At 38.7% G+C, this 21,724-nt stretch overlaps 3 protein-coding genes across 4 annotated transcripts in view; all 3 read left to right on the forward strand.

The window, feature by feature from the left end:
- The window catches only part of tdh2 (L-threonine dehydrogenase 2), a 15,321-nt gene extending 4,454 nt beyond the window's left edge, over positions 1-10,867 (forward strand). The window contains exons 7-11 of one of the 2 annotated variants that reach the window (XR_001630889.1): positions 151-241; positions 398-667; positions 2,419-3,240; positions 7,321-7,327; positions 10,259-10,867. Coding sequence is in view for 1 of the 2 variants with exons in the window: in XM_016448119.1 (XP_016303605.1) it covers positions 151-241; positions 398-667; positions 2,419-2,564 (507 nt within the window). In the remaining variant the exon portion in view is untranslated. Of the gene's footprint in view, positions 1-150; positions 242-397; positions 668-2,418; positions 3,779-7,320; positions 7,328-10,258 lie in introns of those variants that run through there. The other variant, XM_016448119.1, reaches the window with a different exon arrangement.
- On the forward strand, positions 4,060-21,718 carry LOC107659230 (serine/arginine repetitive matrix protein 1-like). Its single transcript, XM_016448098.1, has 16 exons — positions 4,060-4,080; positions 4,602-4,724; positions 7,425-7,595; positions 15,105-15,199; positions 15,575-15,763; positions 15,979-16,170; positions 16,280-16,396; positions 16,949-17,118; positions 17,308-17,388; positions 17,672-17,758; positions 17,933-18,074; positions 19,028-19,120; positions 19,213-19,974; positions 20,060-20,243; positions 20,471-20,662; positions 21,348-21,718. Exons 1-16 carry the CDS (start codon positions 4,060-4,062, stop codon positions 21,456-21,458), a joined length of 2,730 nt encoding a protein of 909 aa, XP_016303584.1. The 3' UTR covers positions 21,459-21,718.
- Positions 7,701-9,705, forward strand: LOC107659248 (L-threonine 3-dehydrogenase, mitochondrial-like). The gene is made up of 3 exons (XM_016448120.1): positions 7,701-8,241; positions 8,370-8,639; positions 9,550-9,705. The coding sequence occupies exons 2-3, from the start codon at positions 8,450-8,452 to the stop codon at positions 9,690-9,692; spliced, it is 333 nt and encodes a 110-aa protein (XP_016303606.1). The 5' UTR covers positions 7,701-8,241; positions 8,370-8,449; the 3' UTR covers positions 9,693-9,705.
- Positions 21,719-21,724: the final 6 nt, after the last annotated feature.

Genomic DNA, 21,724 nt, shown 5'->3' on the forward strand with positions numbered 1-21,724 from the left:
TGTGTGTGTGAATATATATTGTATATATATATATATATATATATATATATACACTCTATATGCATACATACACACACACTTTATTAATTTATTACATGATATGTATTACGAAATGCCAACTCAATGCTAACTCTTTTCTGATTGAATCAGTATCTCCATCATAAATATGGCCTGGATTTCCGATGCTTGCGATACCCAGGAGTCGTTTCTGCCCACACCAAGCCAGGAGGGGGCACTACTGGTAACCAGCCACTCTGCATTTCCTCACTTACAGACACAATCTTTAGTTGTACAAAAAGACACACACCTGCATTCACCCACTCATTCATAGCTTTGTCATTTCCTTGCAGTAAACAACAGCTGACCTATTTAATTGTATATGTCCTCTTTTCCTCAGATTATGCTGTCCAGATATTTCATGATGCCCTCAGCACCGGCCACCATGAATGTTACTTGTGCTCCAACACTCGGCTTCCCATGATGCACATTTCTGACTGTCACAGGGCCACCATTGAGTTCATGCAGGCCCCGGAAAGCCAACTTTCCCTGCGTACTTACAACATCGCAGCCATGAGCTTCACACCTGAAGAAGTGGCAGAAGAGATTCGCAAACACCTGCCCCACCTGAGGGTCACGTACAATCCTGATACCATCCGGCAGACTATTGGTAAGAACAGCAGTGAAAGAAAGAATGACCTTTTGAAAAAGTCTTAAATAATTTGGAATATTTCGACATAAAAGAAAGAATTCTAAAAAAGTTACTCACCCTCAGGCCATCCAAGATATAGATTAGTTTGTTTGTTCATTGGAACATATTTGGAGATATTTAACATCACTTACTCACCAATAGATCCTCTGCAGTGAATGGGTACCGTCAAAATGAGAGTTTAAACAGCTGATAAAAACATCACAATAATCCACACGACTCCAGTCTATCAATTAATGTCTTGTGAAGCGAAAAGCTGTGTTTTTAAGAAACATATCCATTGTAGCAAATCAGCTCAAAGGGGAAATATGAATAATTAATTATAACTAGTTATAATTAATTATAAATATTTAGATCTGCTGTAAGTATTTACTTGACCTCTCAGTGTCAACTGTCTGTCAATTCTAAGAACGTTAATGTCTTGGTTAAGGAAAATAACTTTCTTACTGTACAATACTACTCAGAGCAAAATCTGCATGACTAAGGACTCCAGTTATGAGCAAACAATTAACAACCTCAAGTGTGATACAAGTAAGACTTTATTAACTACATAAACACTTAAACTAGTCTAACATACACATACACACACACACGCATACAGTTGGCATAGGAAAAAGGGTTCAAGCTTAAGCAGTAAAGAGAAGAGAAATAAAAACATGAAGCTATGGTACAATTTGATATTCAGCAGATCTACAGCCTGAAGGAAACATTGGGGCTATATTAACTAGTTATCTATCATAACACACACACAAAACAGTATACAATTCAAAAGACAATATACAAGAACAGTAATGGTATACACAATGTCCTGAGGATATGTGTGTTCATTCACAGAAAGGTTTTCCTGTGAATTAATTAGAGAAGAGTCCATTTTTATGGGCATTGTGTGTCTTTCCTAAGGGTAAATGAATTGTGAGTTGTGCTCTGCCCGCATTCCTTTGGGCAATAAAACCAGTGATATCAGCATTGGTTGCCATGGAACCAGAGGCCTGTTCTGCCTTTCTGAGGTGTTAGATGCATTTCGGGGGAAGGGTCCATAGACCCTCATAGTTGGTTTGTTGACTGAGGGGTGTTACAGAGTATTTGTTAAATATAACTAAAAAAATTGTGTCTGATTGGTCCAGACGCTACACCATCATAAAGCATTAATTTTAAACCGTTGCTTCTGACCAAAATATGAGTTCATAATCCATAATAATGGTTCCTCCAGTGAAACAAGTCTATCCCCTGTTGTCCTCTCACATATGTTTTGGACTGTTTTTGCTTGTAAACAGTGCTGATCTGTGCATATTTCTCTCCTGATTCAGATGAGCTTTTCGCTTCACAAGACAATAATCGATGGACTGGAGTTATATGGATTATTGTGATGTTTTTAATTGTTTGAACTTATTCTGACGGTACCCATTCACTGCAGAGGATCCATTGCTGAGAAAGTGACGTAATGCTAAATTTCTCCAAATCAGTTCCACTGAACAAACAAACTCATCTACATCTTGGATGGCCCGGGGCTGAATACATTTTCAGCAAATTTTCATTTTTGGGTGAATTATTCCTTTAATATTAATGTACTTGTTTGATTTGTAGAAACAATGTCCATCTTGGTCATTGTCTATCAGTATGTGTTTTTCTTGTATAATGAAAGGAAAAAAAAAAAACTCCTAACATTTTTGCAATGGTTCAAATGTTCATAAAATATATTGTTCACTCTATAGCGGACAGCTGGCCAGTGCGGTTTGATGACTCTAACGCACGTCAGGACTGGGGCTGGAAGCCTGCGTACGGCCTGTCAGAGCTGGTCACAGACATGCTGGCCTCCATCCGTGAAAAAAGAACCAATGCAGGACTACCTGTCAGCTAGCAGGTTTCTCAGGGACTGATACACAGATCACCAGCACCTTTCCAGTACATTTCCAAACTCATTTATCTCAAATTTGGTAGCTGTTTCTTTAGATCAGGACTTTCCGTCAGTTAGAGAACTGCTGACACTGACAGTTCTCTAAATATGTATGCTTGTGAAGAAAACATGTTAACCAACAGTGAAAACTCACATTCTCTCACCGCTCAGGAGACTGTCGTTCTTCTCTGTGATCTGTTCTCACATAGTTTTTAAGTTGTCATGGGACAGGGGAAAACAAGGAAACAACAAAATTCTGATGAATACAGTATAATAATAATAATATCATTGCGCACTTTAGAGATGAAACTGTCCAATTTAATTATTTTAGAGACATCATACACTATATTAAAATAACAAGGTCAGCACTGAGAAAAATTCTGGCTGGCCCAAACTTCAATGATCTGATGTTATAATTAAAACTCTGCTTTCCTAATCTTAACCAATCATGACATTCTGTTTGGGAGGGGTTGAATTTTGACCCCACAAATGCTCCATTTCTACAAATACAGTAAGGACCACTAGACACCTCGCTCTGTGCTCTAGTCTAGACCACTCCATGTATTGTGTACAAGAGGAAGTGTCTCAGTTTGAACACAGCCATGGGCAGAAAATACTTTAAACCACTACTACCTTTAGTGTGAATCAAAAGACTGCCTTTTTTCCAGCTGCTGTGGCTGAGGAAATCACAGTTGCCTGAATGTTGGGTTCTGTTAAACCCACTTTTGTCTTTATTATTTAGGGTCAGTTATCAAAGGGCTCTGGGTTCACAATGCATAGTGTGGTGGTGTGAATTAAGTACTTAATCGCTCAGCATTGCTGATGTATTATAATATACTGTTAAGAGTTTTTTTAAACATATTTTTGTTAACTCAGAAGAGCAGAACTACTGGATAAAACACCCAAAGTGGCCTTGCAATAGTAAAGAGGGTGTTCTTTGGCTTTGGCCTGTCTGAAAGTCTTAGTCTGCCTTCTGTATAGGCTACTGGTGCAGACAAATAAAAATGACCTATTTAAGACTATATATAGAATTACTCACCTTTCTTCCAAAAGCAAGTGTGATCTCCGTGTTAAAAGTTGAAACTGCCTTAATTTTCAGTTATTATTTAACCTCAAAAGTTGTTAACGACTCTCATTAAGAACTGGTGGAAAATTGCAGTGTATGTCAAATGAATGGCTTTAATACAGCAAACAGTTTATGTATGCCTTTGTTCATTGTGGCCTCTGCAGCAGTCACAAATAATAAACTCAGAATAACATGAAATAAAATTTGTGTTTAATATTTCATTTTCATGATAAATTCACCATATTATAAAACATTATGACACTAAATTAAAAATAAAAACAAAAAACGATCAAGGTAGTATTAAATAGATTTGAACAGGCACCGGAAGTGAGGTAAAAGCTCCCCCGGCGCAGTGGACTGTGGGACATCGTGCCATATTGACACACGATAGAAATGGACGCGGGGTTTTTCCGCGTAAGTCTTATATTCTTTTACAATTCTCGTACTATAATGGTCGAATATGTTGTTTTGCATGTGTTATTTGTCAGCTGGTTGATTAGTTGGTTATTTTAAGGCTGTATTTGTTGTGTTCGTTGGAGTGTGGCTGTAATGGCGGCTGCGTGAGAAAACCAGAAAATACTCAACAGATTAAACAGGAACAGCAGATTTAAGGAACCCAGCGCGTTGAATTTCATATTATCGCCCTTATTCTTACAGCCAAAATCCACTGTAACATTATACAGTCAGCTGTGCTCTGGTTAGCGTAGTTAAATGAAAATACAGACTGAAACCGTAACCCAGACGGACAAATCCCATGCTCTTCTTATACTGCGTAATCGTATTTGTGTGTTTGTATACATGTCAATATCCTACTCAGATGGTGAAATAATTCAGTTTATTTTCAGTCTCATACTCCAAATTGTATATTCACTTCAGATACAGAAAATATGAAGTTATATCATATATTGTGTTTTAATTATGAATTCTTATTTCAGGGCACCAGTGCGGAGCAGGATAACCGCTTCAGCAACAAACACAAGAAGCTGTTAGTGACGGAGATCCTTGGCTTTGAGGATGATGTTGTCATCGAATTTGTCTTCAACCAGCTGGAGGAAAAGGTAGACGGCCGCTCTGCTCTTCCCGTTGTCTTTTCACACATGCTGCAGTTATATATTAGATGTGTTTTGTTCTTTGGGAGGATGAGAGAAGGTTTGAAGTTCAGTGAATAACTGCTGACAGTTATTTGAAACATTTGCCATGAGTAGATGTAACAGCAGAAAACATCTAACATCACTGTCTTTAAGTGTCTGTCTGGTTTTAAAAAGACAGAAAAGCGGGTAAAAATGATATTCTCTCTCTCTGAAGATATGATTTGTGACACCATTCCTTCTGAACAGCAATGTTCTAATGTTGATGTGATTTATGATTTAAAAGGCCTGAACCAATATGGATCTTATTCCTTGCATCTGAAGTATAGCACCAACTCCTAATTAGATCTCACCTGAGCCCAAAGTCTCTCTGAATCCAACTCTCCCTTGATGATGAGCTTTATTTTTTGAGGTGAGTTATAAGCAGGGCTTGACATTGTGCCAGTGGTAGAGTCATTTCAGCTTTATCATTTGTGCCTTTCTGTTTCAGAGTCAAAGTTTAGCAGTACATCTTAAACACAAAGGCCTGATTACCATTTTTTTTTATTACCAAACTGACATACAACCATTAAAGATTAAAAAGAAGAACAGAACATTGCATGTGAGATGATAGCGCAGCACGACTTTGGTTAAATAATTTTTATTTAAATGGAATTTATTAGTCAATACGTGGTGTTATTCTTAGTCTCAGTGACTAGCTCTACTATCAGTTATTAAACAATACATTGGTTTCTTGTATGATTGTGCATTTGCGCAATATAAAACAAAAAAAGAACGAGAGACACGTGCCATTTTTGCGTTTAGCTAAGCTCTGTTTATTAGTCACTGTTTTAGTCTCTAAAGATTTGATTTTCAGGAAACTTTCACTGGGATTCCAGAGAGGTATTTGCTCCTATTAATGATACATAAAGGTTTTTCCTTATTCTCAGAAATAAAGAGGTGCTTTCAGTTTTTTTTAAAGTCATAGCCATACAATATCTTAAAGCAATGCTTCAGGATCAGTACAGGATATGTTTGATCAACAGCATTTGTGGAGTAATATCAGGTTCCTCAAAGAATAATTAAGTCATCCTTTACTTTGCTTTTAGGGCAAATCTTCTCAAAAAGGATCGGGGCCTCAGCAAACTGCCACGGGGGACACTGGATGATTTAATTATTTAATTATATTAAAAATAAAAATCGCTCCGTAAACTGAAATCTGTCCTCCAATAATTTTTTTAAGAAAAACATTTTGAATTTGACATCTTATAGAATCACAAAATGAATAATCTTTAATTAATTGAATATATAAACGCTCAAACGTTTGACAAGAAGCAGCATTGTCATAGTTACAGCAGAAATACCAGTGGAAATATCTCAACCAATATGGGTAGGCCTTTAGACAGTGAGTCAAGTGTTGAGAACCACTGTTCTAGGGTTTACAGATATATATGTATATAAAAATGGTTGAAATTGCTATAGAAATACATTTGAATAGAAGTAAAAATGTTCCTCTTCTGTTTAATTTGTTTCTTTAATACTGGGTAGAAATAAAATACTCCTAAAACAAGTAAATTTTTAACTTTTATTATTAGATAAATTATATATTTTTAGTAATTTGCTTGGTTTCAGTACAGTGATGGTATAGAGAATAAAAAATGCTTTTGTAAACATGTTCTCTTTTATAAACACACTTTTTTTCAAACAGTCTAATTGGGTCAATATGAATGAAAATATAATGCTGAAGGGTGCAAACGAATCATAATTTTGGGTCCTTGGTGTAAAAAAAAAAATTCAATTATTCTTCAGATGCTGTCATTGGAGCTTAACCTGTATTGAACCAGAAACATTCGTTTAAATCATTTTAGGACACCGGTGCTCAGTCCTGCTCTTGGAGATCTACTTCATTGCAAAATTCAGGTCCAACCCTATTCTTATGACTAAACTCTGGTGTGAAGTACGTCTTCAGGAGCGTGACTCAGCACCTGTTTTAGCACATGGATCTCATAGGATTATTTTCCTCTTCATTTGTTGTAAATAAAGAGTTTTCCATGCCTTGTGTACTCATTATTGCTTGTTCGTCTCTTGCAATTTAGATAAATGATATAGCATTAAACTCAAGGTGATTGAGTGTGATGCAGTAGTGAGGCGGAGGCCAGCCAATGGAGCGCCTTTCTCCGCCCCCCCAGCCCACAGAGCCTGCGCCACTCACACTGAAGACAACAGGACTGTTCTTGCTTTGTGGGGTTTTGATGCACTCTGTTTGTGGACTGTAATGTTTCTATCTCTCAGGAGTTTGATATTGCACAGGAAGAGACAGCCCTAGTGGTTGGGGAGGGTCTTATTGCTCCTTGACGAGGGGATGTGAACTGGGAGGGTACATCTCAGTTTAGATGATAACATGTAAACATGTAATGCATGCTCAAAGGCAGTTTATTCATTTTAGAAGTGTTTTTTGTTGCCTTTATACAATTGGTTTATTAGTAAAAATTACATTCAGCTGTGGCTGTTGGTTTTAGAGACATTTTTGAGGCCCACTGGTACTGGGCTCTTGAGGAAAAGCAGCTGTTTACTTATGTTCAGGAAGGGAAGGTGTAGGTAGACTTTCAGAGCTCAGCACTCTGGTTCTGTGTTGGTATTAACTGCTTGGTTTCCTCCCCTCTTTCTTCCTCTCTGCTGTTTTTGTTGCAGAATCCAGATGGAAAGATGATGCAGATTAATTTGACCGGGTTTCTGAATGGGAAGAACGCTCGAGAGTTCATGAAGGACCTCTGGCCGCTGTTGCTGAGTGCCCAGGAGAACATCGCCGGTATTCCATCTGCCTTCCTGGAGCAGAAGAAAGAGGAGATCAAACAGAGACAGGTGATGCCCAGCGACTTAAGACTGGTTTTGTGGTCCAGGGTCACATATGTCCTTGCTGAATGAAAGTATTAATTTCTTTTTGAATCTTACTTACCCCAAACATTTAAATGGCAGTGCTTCATGGTTTCCACAAATGTTTGAATCAGCAAAAATATTTTCAACATTGATAGTGTATAATAAAATGTGTCTTGAGCGCCGAAAAAAGCATATTAGAATGATTTCTGAGGGATCATGTGACACTGAAGACTGAAGTAATGGTTTATCTTTGCATATTCAAAATTACATTTTAAAATATGTTAGAATAGAAAACAGTTCAATATTACCTTGGAGTGCATATAAGACAGAAACATTCCAAACTTTTGACCAGTAGTGTGCTAAATGATATTAGTAGTACTATATCAATTTATATTAATAGTATAATCCTAATAATTGAAAATTATAATTTGTGTAAAAGTTAATCGTAAATATGCTTCATAAGCTTAGCGAGAAATGTTTATCCCTTACATGCTGTAATTATGAAATGCCAACATCCTAACTGTGTTTTGATTGGATCAGTATCTCCACCATAAATATGGCCTGGATTTCTGATGCTTGCGCTACCCAGGAGTTGTTTCTGCCCACACCAAGCCAGGAGGAGGCACTACTGGTGACCAGCCATCCTGCATTTCCTCACTTACAGACACAATCATTAGTTGTACATTCATAGCTTTGTCATTTACTCACAGCAAACAACACACTATTCTGGCCTAATTGTATACATCCTCTTTTCCTCAGATTATGCTGTCCAGATATTTCACGATGCCCTCAGCACCGGCCACCATGAATGTTACTTGCGCTCCAACACTCGGCTTCCCATGATGCACATATCTGACTGCCACAGGGCCACCATTGAGTTTATGCAGGCCCCTGAAAGCCAACTTTCCCTGCGCACTTACAACATCGCAGCTATGAGCTTCACACCTGAAGAAGTGGTGGAAGAGATTCGCAAATACCTGCCCCACTTGAGGGTCACATACAATCCTGATACCATCCGGCAGACTATTGGTAAGAACAGCAGTGAGTTAGAGAATGACCTTTTGAAACAGTTTTAAATAATTTTGTAAGTATGTTAAAGGAATAGTTCACCAAAAATTTAAACATTTCTGAAAATGTTCTCACCCACAGGTTATCCAAGATATAGATGAGTTTGTTTGTTCATTGGAACATATTTGGAGAGATTTAACTCACCAATGGATCCTCTGCAGTGAATGAGAGTCCAAACAGCCGATAAAAACATCACAAAAAAATGTATGTCTTGTGAAGCGAAAAGCTGTGTTTTTAGTGTTTTTATCCATCATGAAGTATTAACTTTAAACCGTTGCTTCTGCCCAAAATATGAGTTCATAATCCATAATAACAGTTCCTCCAGTGAAACAAGTCAATCCCCTGTTGTCCTCTCGCATCAAAATTCACCAACATATTTGTTTAGAACTGTTTGGGCATGTAAACAGTGCTTGATCTGTGCATATTTCTCTCCTGTTTCTGACAAAATGACTTTTTCACTGGAGAAAATATTATGGACAGAGGATTGTTTCTTACAAACAGCTTTTCACTTCACAAGAAATTAATTGATGGACTGGAGTCGTATGGATTACTTGTGGATTATTGTGATGTTCAACTGTTTGAACTCATTCTGACGGCACCCATTCACTGCAGAGGTGAATGTTCCAGATTTCTCCAAATTACACCGAACAAACAAACTCATCTACATCTTGGATGGCCTGAGGCTGAGTACATTTTCAGCAAATTTTCATTTTTGGGTGAACTATTCCTTTAATATTAATGTTTGTGGTTAATTGTAGAAATAATTCCTATCTTGGTCATTGTCTATCTGTATGTGTTTTTCTTGTATAATGAAAAGAAAAACTTTTTGCAATGATCTAAATGTTCATAAAATGTAATGTTCAATTTATAGCGGACAGCTGGCCAGTGCGGTTTGATGACTCTAACGCACGTCAGGACTGGGGCTGGAAGCCTGCGTATGGCCTGTCAGAGCTGGTCACAGACATGCTGGCCTCCATCCGTGAAAAAAACAATGCAGGACTACCTGCCAGCTAGCAGGTCTTCTCAGGGACTGCGCGGCCGTTGCTGGGGGGAGGTTAGGACGATTCCAAAGGTCCTGACGAGGGAGAGGTGGCCTGGAACACGATTTTTACCAAGCGGGACCCCACCCCCCCGGAATGCGATTGCGGAGGGGGCCTGAGTCAGTATGCTGTTCAGGGGGTCCAGAAACCATAGCGGCGCCGCTGATTATTGCACACATTATAGATGAAACTGTAATTTAATTATTTTAGAATCACCATGCACTGTATTAAAATAACAAGGTCAGCACCAAGAAAAATTCTGGCTGGCCCGAACATGCCCTTCAACACTTTCAATGATCTGATGTTATAACTAAAACACTGCTTTCTAATCCTAACCAATCATACCATTCTCTTTGGCAGGGGTTGAATTTTGACTCCATAGATGCTCCATTTGTTCAAATACAATAAGGAACACTAGACACCTCACTCTGTGCTCTAGACTACTCAATGTATTGTGTACAAGAGGAATTGTCTCAGTTTGAACACAGCCATGGGCAGAAAATACTTTAAACCACTACTACCTTTAGTGCAAATCAAAAGATTGCCTTTGTTCCAGCTGCGATCGCTGAAGAAATCACAGTTGCCTGAATTTTGGGTTCTGTTAAACCCACTATTGTCTGCATTGGCTATTTATTTAGAGTCCGTTATCAAAGGGCTCTGGGTTCACAATGCATAGTTTGGTGGTGTGAATTAAGTACTTAATCACTCAGCATTGCTGATGTATTATTATACACTAAGAGTTTTTTTTTTTTACACATTTTTTGTTAACTCAGAAGAGCAAAACTACTGGATAAAACACCCAAAGCCTTGCAGGAGTAAAGGGGGTGTTCTTTGGCTTTGGCCCCTCTGAAAGTCTTTAGTATGCCTTCTGTATAGGCTACTGGTGCAGACAAATAAAAATGACTAATCAATATATAAGATGTTTAAGATATATAAGACGATATATACAATGACTCACCTTTCTTCCAAAAGCAAGTGTGATTTCAGTGTTAAAAGTTGAAACTGCATTAATTTTCACTTATCATTTAACCTCAAAAGTTGTTAATGAATCTCAAAAAGAACTGGTGGAAAATTGCAGTGTATGTCAAATAAATGGCTTTAATACAGCAAACAGTTTATGTATGTCTTTGTTCATTGTGACCTCTGCAGTAGTCAAAAATAACAAACGAACAAAAATAAAATGAAATATATTTTGTTTTATATTTTCGTGATTAATTCAGTATATTATGAAACATGACACTAAATTAAAAATAAAAACAAAAAACGTTCAAGGTAGTATTTATTAGATTTGAACAGGCACAGGAAGTGAGGTTGAGGCTGTCGCAGTGGATTGTGGGACATCGTGCCATATTGACAGACGATAGAAATGGACGCGGGGTTTTTCCGCGTAAGTCTAATATTCTTTTACAACTATCGCAATATAAAGGTCAAATACGTTGTTTTGCATGTGTTATTTGTCAGCTGGCTGATTAGTTGGTTGTTTTAAGGCTGTATTTCGTATGTTCATTGGAGTGCGGCTGTAATGGCGGCTGCGTGCGAGAACCAGAACGTACTCAACAGATTAAACGGGAACAACGGATTTAAGGATCCCAGCGCGTTGAATTTCACAGTATCGCACTTATTCTTACAGATAAATTCCACTATAACATTATACAGTCAACTGTACTCTGGTTTGCGTAGTTAAATTAAAATACAGGCTGAAACCGAAACCCAGCCCGGCAAAAAAACATGTTCTTATACGATAGCAAGCCGTGTAATCGTGTATCAGAATCAGAATGAGCTTTCTTCGCCAAGTGTGTGCAAACACGCAAGGAATTTGTATATTTTTAGGAACTCTTAGTACAAACATACATACATACATATATGACACTGAAAACAGAAATAACATTTAAATAAGACAAAGGAAAATAATAATAATAATAATGTGGTATACATCTGGAACCGAAGATTTATATGTGTGTGTATACGTACGTTAAATATTACACCCGTGTCAATGTCCTACTCAAATGAAGTAATTCATTTTCTGTCTCGTACTGCAAATTGTATGTTAACTTCAAATGCAGAAAAATAGGAATTTCCTATATCATATATTGTTTTAATTGTGAATTCTTGTTGTTTCAGGGCACCAGTGCGGAGCAGGATAACCGCTTCAGCAACAAACACAAGAAGCTGTTGAAGCAACTGAAGTTTGCAGAATGTCTGGAGAAGAAGGTAGAAAATATGGAAATACATGTTTGTTTTCTTTTTTTGCAAGTGTGTTCATAACACCTTATTACCATAAACGTATTGCATATTGTGGTTCCCTAGATTTACAATAAATTGTAAGTTCAGCCGTGTAAGAATGCTGTTCTATTCATCAAAGATTATTAGAAGAAATTCAAGAAAAAGTATCACAGTTTCCAAATATAATTTTAAGTAGCACAACGCTTTTCAGAATTGATGATAGTAGTTTTTGAAGGAGCATGTGACACCAAATCATTTTTTTAAACCAAATTAAGGTTGACCTATAAGTTACCTGCATATATATGTTCTTTGGGAGGATGAGAGAAGGTTTGAAGTTCAGTGAATAACTGCTGACAGTTATTTGAAACATTTGCCATGAGTAGATGTAACAGCAGAAAACATCTAACATCACTGTCTTTAAGTGTCTGTCTGGTTTTAAAAAGACAGAAAAGCGGGTAAAAATGATATTCTCTCTCTCTGAAGATATGATTTGTGACACCATTCCTTCTGAACAGCAATGTTCTAATGTTGATGTGATTTATGATTTAAAAGGCCTGAACCAATATGGATCTTATTCCTTGCATCTGAAGTATAGCACCAACTCCTAATTAGATCTCACCTGAGCCCAAAGTCTCTCTGAATCCAACTCTCCCTTGATGATGAGCTTTATTTTTTGAGGTGAGTTATAAGCAGGGCTTGACATTGTGCCAGTGGTAGAGTCATTTCAGCTTTATCATTTGTGCCTTTCTGTTTCAGAGTCAAAGTTTAGCAGTACATCTGAAACACAAAGGCCTGATTACCTTTTTTGAATATGACATACAACCATTAAAGAATAAAAACGAGAAACATAACATTGCATGTGAAACGATAGCACAGTACGACATTAGTGTTAGATGCCCATTTTATTTAAATAGAATTAATTAGTCAATACGTGTTATTCTCAGTCTCGGTGAATAGCTCCACTATCAATTATAAAACAATACATTGGTTTCTTGTATGTTTGTGCATTTGCGCAATATGAAACAAAAAAAACAACAACGTGAGACATGTGACATTTTGCGTTTTCATTAGTTTAGCTAAGCTCTGTTTATTAGTTAATGTTTTAGTCTCTTAAAGATTTGATTTTCAGGAAGCTTTCGATTGGATTCCAGAGAGGTATTTGCTCCTATTAATGATACATAAAGGTTTTTCCTTAAACTTAAAGAGGTGCTTTCAGTTTTTGTAATGTCATAGCCATACAATATCTTAAAGGAATGCTTCAGGATCAGTACTGGATAAGTTTGATCAACAGCGTTTGTGAAATAATATCAGTTTCCTCAGAATAATTACAGGATGGCTTAAAATTATTTAATTATGGGAAGTCGTGGCCTAATGGTTAGAGAGTCGGACTCGTAACCCAAAGGTTGTGGGTTCGAGTCTTGTACCGGCAGGGATTGTAGGTGGGGCACACGTCACACGTCACAATTATGTCTTCTTAAAAATGACCAAAATCTCTGTCTCCCCAATATATATATAGATTTTTTAAGAAAAACATTTAGAATTTTGCATCTTATAAAATCACAAAATCAATCATGTTTAATTAATTGAATATGTAAACGCTCCAAAGTTTGAAAACAAGCAGCATTGTCATAATTTCAACAGAAATACCAGAGGAAATATCTCGGTGACAGTGACTCAAAATGGTTGAGAACCACTGTTCTAGGGTTTACAAAAATATATCTAAAATTTGTGAAAATTGCTATAGAAATAAATTATTCTGTTTGTTTTTATTTAATACAGGTTAGAAATAAAATATACTTAGCCAATTTTTTTTGAGTAATTTGCAGTAATGGTGTAAAGTAAAAAAAATGTTTCTCTTTTATAATCACACAGTCTAAATGGGTCCATATGAATGAAAATATTGAATAGCGAATCATAATTTTGGGTTCTTGGCGTTAAAAATATCAGTTATTCCACAGATGCTGTCATTGGAGCTTTACCTGTATTGAACCAGAAACACTCGTTTAACTCATTTTAGTACAGCGGGTGCTCAGTCCTGCTCTTGGAGATCTACTTTATTGCAAAATTTAGGTCCAACCCTATGCTTATGACTAAACACTGGTGTGCTGTACATCTTTAGGAGCATGATTCAGCAAACCTGTCTTAGCACATGGATCTCATAGATTTATTTTCCTCTTCATTTGTTGTAAATAAAGCGTTTTCCATGCCTTGTGTACTCATTATTGCTTGTTCGTCTCTTGCAATTTAGATAAATGATATAGCATTAAACTCAAGGTGATTGAGTGTGATGCAGTAGTGAGGCGGAGGCCAGCCAATGGAGCGCCTTTCTCTGCCCACCCAGCCCACAGAGCCTGCGCCACTCACACTGAAGACAACTGGACTGTTCTTGCTTTGTGGGGTTTTGATGCACTCTGTTTGTGGACTGTAATGTTTCTATCGCTCAGGAGTTTGATATTGCACAGGAAGAGACAGCCCTAGTGGTGGGGGAGGGTCTTATTGCTCCTTGACGAGAGGATGTGAACTGGGAGGGTACATCTCAGTTCAGATGATAACATGTAAACTTGTAATGCATGCTCAAAGGCAGTTTATTCATTTTAGAAGTGTTTTTTGTTGCCTTTATACAATTGGTTTATTAGTAAAAATTACATTCAGCTGTGGCTGTTGGTTTTAGAGACATTTTTGAGGCCCACAGGTACTGGGCTCTTGTTGAAAAGCAGCTGCTTACTTATGTTCAGGAAGGGAAGGTATAGGTAGACTTTCAGAGATCAGCACTCTGGTTCCGTGTCCGTATTAACTGCTTGGTTTCCTCCCCTCTCTCTTCCTCCCTTCTGTTTGTGTTGCAGAATCCTGATGGGAAGATGATGCAGATTAATTTGACCGGGTTTCTGAATGGGAAGAATGCTCGGGAGTTCATGAAGGACCTCTGGCCGCTGTTACTAAGCGCCCAGGAGAACATCGCTGGTATCCCATCTGCCTTCCTGGAGCAGAAGAAAGAGGAGATCAAACAGAGACAGGTGATGTAGAGAAGATGCGAACTCGCATCATCACAGTTTTATTGGTTGGGCTGTGATTGAGTTTGTGTTTGTATAATTGTATGTGTACAACATGTTTGTAAACTCATCAAGTTGAGTGTTTAACAGTTTTTCCTATCTTTAATGTTCAGATCGAACAGGAGAAACTTGCCTCTCTGAAAAAAATAGATGAAGATAACAGAGAGAAGGAGAGCAAAGAAAGAGCTCAGTCAAAAAGCCCTAAAAGGTTGGTTTTGGATTTCTTTTTGCTGCCAGTCAGCATGAAACTTGAACATGAAAAAAATATAGGTTGGGACTTGATTTTGTCCATCTGGAATTGACAACAATCCAATCGTTTGCTAATTTCTGCAACCTGTTATAAGTGTTTATTAAAGATTACGAGAACGCATGAATTAAAAAAAAAAATGCACACAGATAAATCATCTGTAATAAACACTGCAGTCTTCTATAAAAATATAACATTGCAAAATAACAATAAAATTGTCCATTTTCGTTTTTACAGTGACTTTAATAAATTGTCAGTGTAAATAATGGATAATATTGTAAATTAGCCTTGTGCTTAAATGCTGTTTTTTTTTTCTCAATTCACTTTTGTTCCCAGGAGGAAGTCCCGCTCGCCTGTGAAGCGTGACCGTAAGTCCAGTCCCTCTCGATCTCCTCGCCGAAAACCGAGCCCGGCTGCCTCGCCACCTTCCAGTCCGCCCAATCATAAAGAAGAACCAAAGCAAGAACCGGACCAATCAGAGAGCTCCAAACCAGAGCCGCTCGTTCAGGAGGCTTCCTCTACTAGGTAACTGTGGAGACCTGACATTGCACTACGGCATCCTAATATATTAGTCCTTCAAGCTGCCTTTGACAAAAAATGACTTTGCATATGAATCTAAAATGTTTATTTATGCAAGTTCCGTCTTGAGTGACTTTATTTGACTAAAATAGTGCATAAAATTGCCTTTCTGCAGGATGAATTTTTAGACTGACATTTTTTTTCTCCGTTCTACCTGTCAGTGATCTTGTGGGTGACATGAAGCCGGACTCCGTGTCTGAGGCTGTGAAAGAGTCATCTCCAGATAAAACGTCCAAATCGGAAGACAGGCCCAAACCCAGAGACAGGGACAGAGAGAAGGATGGACGTAGAGATCGCCCACGTCACCGCTCTCGTTCACCTCGCTCTTGTAGACGACCTCGATCCCGCTCTAGGTAAGTCTTGTCTCTGATGGTGAAGCCATGTGATTTTTTTTTCCTAGATCCTTTTGTTTACCTGCTAATGTGATTGAACTAGGGTTTAAGCTAATGTCTCTGCCTCTAGGTCTTTCTCTCCGCGTCGCAGAACTAGTCCCAGGAGGCGAATCTCTCCAAGACGTAGGAGCCCTCCTAGACGGCAACCACTCTCTAGGCATAGACGTAGCCGTTCACCTGTCCACAGGTCAGTGTTTTTTTTGTTTGTTTTTAAATAGAAAGAAATACTTTTAATCACCTAGGATGCATTAAATTGACAATTAAGACTTAACTATAGTGCTACAAAATTAATATTTCATATAAATGCTGTTCTTTTGAACTTTCTATTAAACAAAGAATCTTGAAAAAATTATCACGGTTTCCACAAAAATATTAAGCAGCACAGCATAAGACACTGTATATTGGAGTAATGGATGCTGAAAATTAAGGTTTTCCATCACAGGAATAAATAAAATTTCAAAATATCTAAATGAAAACTAATTTTAAAATTGTAATTGTTTCATACATAACATTTCATAACATTTTTGATCAAATAACTCCACTTTGGGTGAGCATAAGTCTTCCAAAAATATTTAACTTTTGAACGGTGTTGTAAATCCACACTGATGTGTCATTGAGTTTTGTAAATGTTCTCATGCCTTTTTACTCAACTTTATTACTAGATACAGTCTGTCTTCACATGAACTTCTAAAAGTTAGGTCAACTTTTTTTTGTTTACCTGAACTTGTTTGTCCACCAGGCGGCACTCCCGGTCCTCCTCTGGTAGTTCCTCCTCTCGGTCACCCCATAAGAGAGCAGGGAAACGTGGGTCAGCTACCCCGCCCAGAAAACTTCCACGTCGCTCTGACCCCTCCAGCCCTTCCAGAAGACGAGGTCGTAGTCCTTCAGGACCAGACACCAGCCCTTCAGGTTGCATCCTTAAACTCAGTTTTGTTATTTGCAATTTGAAATGACTTAAATGTGATTTTAAAATAAATTTACTTCAGATTATAGTTGATTATTTGTGTAAATCAGAAATGGTTCCTCATCAATGCAATGTTGCTTGTAGGATATTAAGCCGTTAAATGATTCTGACTATAACGCATCTAAAAATTTCAGCTGTGAAGCACAGGCCTGGTGGAAGAAATGACTCTCGCTCTCCTTCTCCTAAACCCAGGCGGTCTGATGCATCAGAGTCCGGTGAGATTTGGATCTTCAACATGGATTTGTGTGCATGTCAGAAAGGTTTACGTGAAAAGACTTGCAGATTGTGTTGAAATAACATGAACTGATGTGTTATGGATTCTGCAGCTCGTGTTTCATGAGTCTGTTCTGTTAATTACAAAGATATGGGGAGGGTGCATGTTATGGGTTTGTGTGTGTGTGTGTGTGTCACTGTATGTTTTTGTACATCATGGGTGTGTGATGGTGGGCACATGGCTGTTTCTTGGGCACTGAAGGACTCCACTGCTTTGCGTTTCAGAGGAGGAGAAGGTGGGCAAAGGGTCAACAGCAGATTCTGTCCAGCAGCGACGTCAGTATCGCAGACAGAATCAGCAGTCCTCTTCAGGTTACCACTATTTTTTTTTTTATGCTCCATCACACTCGTTTGTCCTCACTTCCCTTCTCTCTCTCTCTCTTCCTCTCACACCTGTGCTTGCAATAATTAATGATGTTGGTTGTGGGAGATTTATGCTAGTAGATGTTCGATTTAGTACTGATAACCATGTCGGTTTGCTTACAGACTCGGGTTCATCCTCTTCCTCTGAAGACGAAGGTCCGAGGAGACAGAATAGGGGGGCAGGTACCAGGAATGGAGAAATCAGAAGGCGGCGGAGCCATTCACCTGCATCGCCACGGAGAAGGCACAGAGATGCATCCCCAAGGTGAAAATCAACAATATTTGCATTTACTTTACATTTTCATTTGAAAATGTAAGCAGGTTAACCTCCTAAGGTCACTACTCAGATGCTTTGTTCACTTTAGGATAATAAATTGATTTTTCAGATTAATTGCTTGGATTTTAATTGCTATTGATTCCTTTAGACGCTTACTTAGTGCCACTGTTTTTCAATTCAGATTGAATGTGATAAAAAAAAAAGCCTAAGTTAAAAAAAGAATGGCAGGAAACTGCATCTTTCTACTGAGTTGGAATTCTTGCTATAAACATATAGCACGAGCAATACAGTTTTATGAACAAATGACTATGAAATGAAACTAGTTCTTTTTAGGGAATCAAAATTATGCAATGCAACCAGTCTACTCTGACTCTAGGGAACCAGTCCATTTAAAGATATGTCAATTCTGTCGTTACACGCCCTAATGTCGTTCAAGACTTGTAAAACTGTCATTTATTTTTTTAAAAACACAAATGAAAATATTTGTAGTAAAACCTGATTTCTGTGCCGCAATTGAAAGTCTATTCATCCAAAATGTTTGACAACTTTGAAGAGATTGTAAAAGTAATCCATGATTTGCTTGTCACACATGAACAAACCTCTTTGCTTTTTGCAGAAGCTCAAACATGCTTGCATCATATGTGAGAAACCTCACTGGTTTGCTTTGGTTTCGTTAAACATATTTTGTGTTTTGAAAATAAAGGAAAGTTATATGGGTTTGGATTGACATGTAGGTGAGTAAATTGACAGAATTTAAATTTTTGGTTGAATTATAAGACTTGTGAAATTAAATCTGAGGCTGTAACTGAACTGAATTAAATTGAATCAAATTTGGCCTTGTGAATCAGAATCCATACCCATCCCTGTTGTTCACTCTTAACTGAAAGATTCTTTATTACTGTGGAACACTGAGTTTAGACTCCCTTTCTCTCTTCTTCCAGAAAGAGACGTTCTCCGTCACCTGCTGGCCGGAGACATCGTTCACCTTCTCCTGTTCGCCGCCGCAGGTCACCCTCTCCTCCCCCAAGACGCAGGTAAAGTCCAACCAAGTTTCTGTGGTTTTGGGTTGTGAAGACTCTTTGACTGACTCATTCTTCATCCCTTTCTCCTGTCCTTCCTGTCTCAGATCTCCATCTCCACCTCACCGGCGCTTCACTCCCCCTATCCAGCGCCGATACAGTCCCTCCCCTCCCCCAGCTCAAAAGAGACGCTCATCAGGGTCTCCTCCCAAGCGCAGAAGGTCTCCCTCCCCTGTGTCCAAGCGTAGAGGGTCTCCTTCACCTTTGTCCAAAAGGAGAGAGTCTCCTTCACCTGTTTCAAAACGTAGAGGTTCTCCTTCCCCTGTTTCAAAACGCAGAGGGTCTCCATCGCCCGTGTCCAAGCGTAGAGGGTCTCCTTCATCTGTGTCCAAACGCAGAGCGTCTCCCTCACCTGCTGTGAAGCACAGAACATCTCCCTCACCCATTGCTAAGCATAGAGGGTCTCCTTCACCTGTGTCAAAACGCAGAGCATCTCCCTCGCCTGTTGCTAAACGCAGAGGATCTCCCTCACCCGTGGCCAAACGTAGAGGGTCGCCTTCTCCTGTGGCCAAACGTCGCCCCTCTCGATCCCCGAAACGGAGTCGTGGCAGTAGTCCAGGAAAAAGACGTACTCCACCCTCTTCTGCTTCACCCCCACCCCGCCACCGTAGAAGTCCCCCTGCAGCCCAAGGCAGAGGCAGAGATGCTCGTTCTTCTCCCCACAGCACTCGAGTGTCTTCCAGTCCTCCGGCCCGATACGGCCCCTCTGGTTCATCCCCACAGAGACAAAGACGTCAGACGTCCCCGTCTCATAGCACCAGACCCATTCGCAGGGTCTCCCGCACACCAGAGCCACGCAAATCTCAGAGGTACGTTTTTCTATAGTGCCCCTTCTATCTGTGTAACACAGGCATGATGATCTCTCAATTACTATGTATTCCTGTCAATTTGTAGAGGTTCTCAGAGCCCCCAACCAGTAAGGAGGCAGGTTTCACATTCACCATCTGCTTCTCCTCCTCCTGCTCCAACGGCTCACAAGCGGCCTGCTTCTGTCTCACCTTCTCGCTCTGCTAGCCGTTCTCCACCTCCACCTGCCAAAAAGAACAGCAGCGTCTCCCCGAGCCCATCACCTAACAAGGTACATCACACCTGCCCAAAAAGTCTCACTTCCCCTTGACTGCTTGAGTCCAGAGAGCTTCTTAAACTAGATTTGTCTTTTTTAAATGGATCCAGCTGTATTTAGGAAAGCTACTGCCAAAAGTATTAAAAACAGTATTAAAATCACTGTGATGCTTATGGTGTTGCTGCCTTTTATATGGAATGGTTTTGCTTGAAGTCAAGATGATTTATTTGTTGGTTCTCTAGAACTCAGATGCAGAAGGTAGTAAGAAGAAGAAAAAGAAGAAAGAAAAGAAACACAAGAAAGAGAAGAAACACAAGAAGCATAAGAAACAGAAAAAGGAGAAGAGTGGAGAAGAAAAGAGTGGAGAAGAAAAGAGTGGAGGGGCGGCAGGAGGACACGGACAGGAAGCAGAGCCAGATTCTGATCAGAAAAAGGTGAAGTTACACTTTTAAAGCTGTATGAACAGTCAATATAAAATAGTCTAATTTCTCCAGTAATATGAATGTATCTCCACAGTTACCATATTTTTTAATACACTACCATTCATATATTTTGGGGTTTGTGTTTGTATTTTAAAAGTCTCTTATGCTCACCAAGGCTGTGTTTACTTGATAAAAAAAATACTGTTGTGTAATTTATTCCTGTAATGGCAAAGCTGAATTTTCAGTGGCTGTTACTTCAGTCTTCAGTGTCACATGATTCAGAAATAATTATAATATGCTAAATTGGAGCTCAAGAATAATTTCCAATCAATGTTGAAAACAGTTCTGCTTAATGTTTTGTGGAAGCTGATACTTTCTCACAGTTCTTTGCAGAATATTAGAAAGAACAGCATTTATTTGAAATAGTTGAAAAATTCTACAGGAATTTTTTGAAACATTTAGAGATGTCTTCACTGTCACTTTTGATCAATTTTAATGCATTCCTGCTGAGTAAAACGATCAATTTTTTTTACTTTGTTACCCTAAAACTTTGAACGGTAGTCTATATGGACTGGAGACCTTTGACTGCAACTTTAACAAGAAGAATTTCTCTCAGAGAGAAGATTTTACATGGTGTCTATATTGTGAAACAATATTATCCCTGAGTCAGACATAATTAATGCTACCTTTCCTGAAGGAATCAGAGAGTGAAGTAGAAGACAGTTTGGATGATCTGGAGAAGCAACTACGTGAGAAAGCTCTCCGCTCAATGAGGAAGGCCCAGATGTCCCCATCATCTCAGTCCTGAGGAAATATCCATCACACCCCACATTTCCCTCTTTCTCTTCCACTCTCTGCATTTTAAATGTTTGATGTTGGTTCAGCTTTAGAATGTACAAATTGTTAAAATTCACCCTAGACTTTTGTTTGTTTGGATTTTTTTTGGCATGTTTATTGCTGAGGAGTTTTATTATGTGGAAATGATTGAGCAGCTGAAATTTCTTCATCAGAATCTGCCCTTCTTTCCCCCCTTAAATACTGTCGACAACTTTATTTGAAAAACAAACCCCTTTT

This window comes from Sinocyclocheilus anshuiensis, unplaced genomic scaffold (genome assembly GCF_001515605.1).
Source record: "Sinocyclocheilus anshuiensis isolate Anshui unplaced genomic scaffold, SAMN03320099.WGS_v1.1 scaffold539, whole genome shotgun sequence".
NCBI lineage: Eukaryota > Metazoa > Chordata > Actinopteri > Cypriniformes > Cyprinidae > Sinocyclocheilus > Sinocyclocheilus anshuiensis.

What these genes read in the sequence shown, in the direction of transcription:
- LOC107659230 (XM_016448098.1), top strand. Translation starts at nt 4,060, where the DNA reads ATGGACGCGGGGTTTTTCCGC. An exon ending in CAGTCAAAAAGCCCTAAAAG is followed by an intron (nt 15,200 to 15,574) that starts GTTGGTTTTGGA and finishes TTTTGTTCCCAG; the next exon opens with GAGGAAGTCCCGCTCGCCTG. An exon ending in ACCAGACACCAGCCCTTCAG is followed by an intron (nt 17,119 to 17,307) that starts GTTGCATCCTTA and finishes TAAAAATTTCAG; the next exon opens with CTGTGAAGCACAGGCCTGGT.
- LOC107659248 (XM_016448120.1), top strand. Translation starts at nt 8,450, where the DNA reads ATGATGCACATATCTGACTGCCACAGGGCCACCATTGAGTTTATGCAG. An exon ending in TACCATCCGGCAGACTATTG is followed by an intron (nt 8,640 to 9,549) that starts GTAAGAACAGCA and finishes TTCAATTTATAG; the next exon opens with CGGACAGCTGGCCAGTGCGG.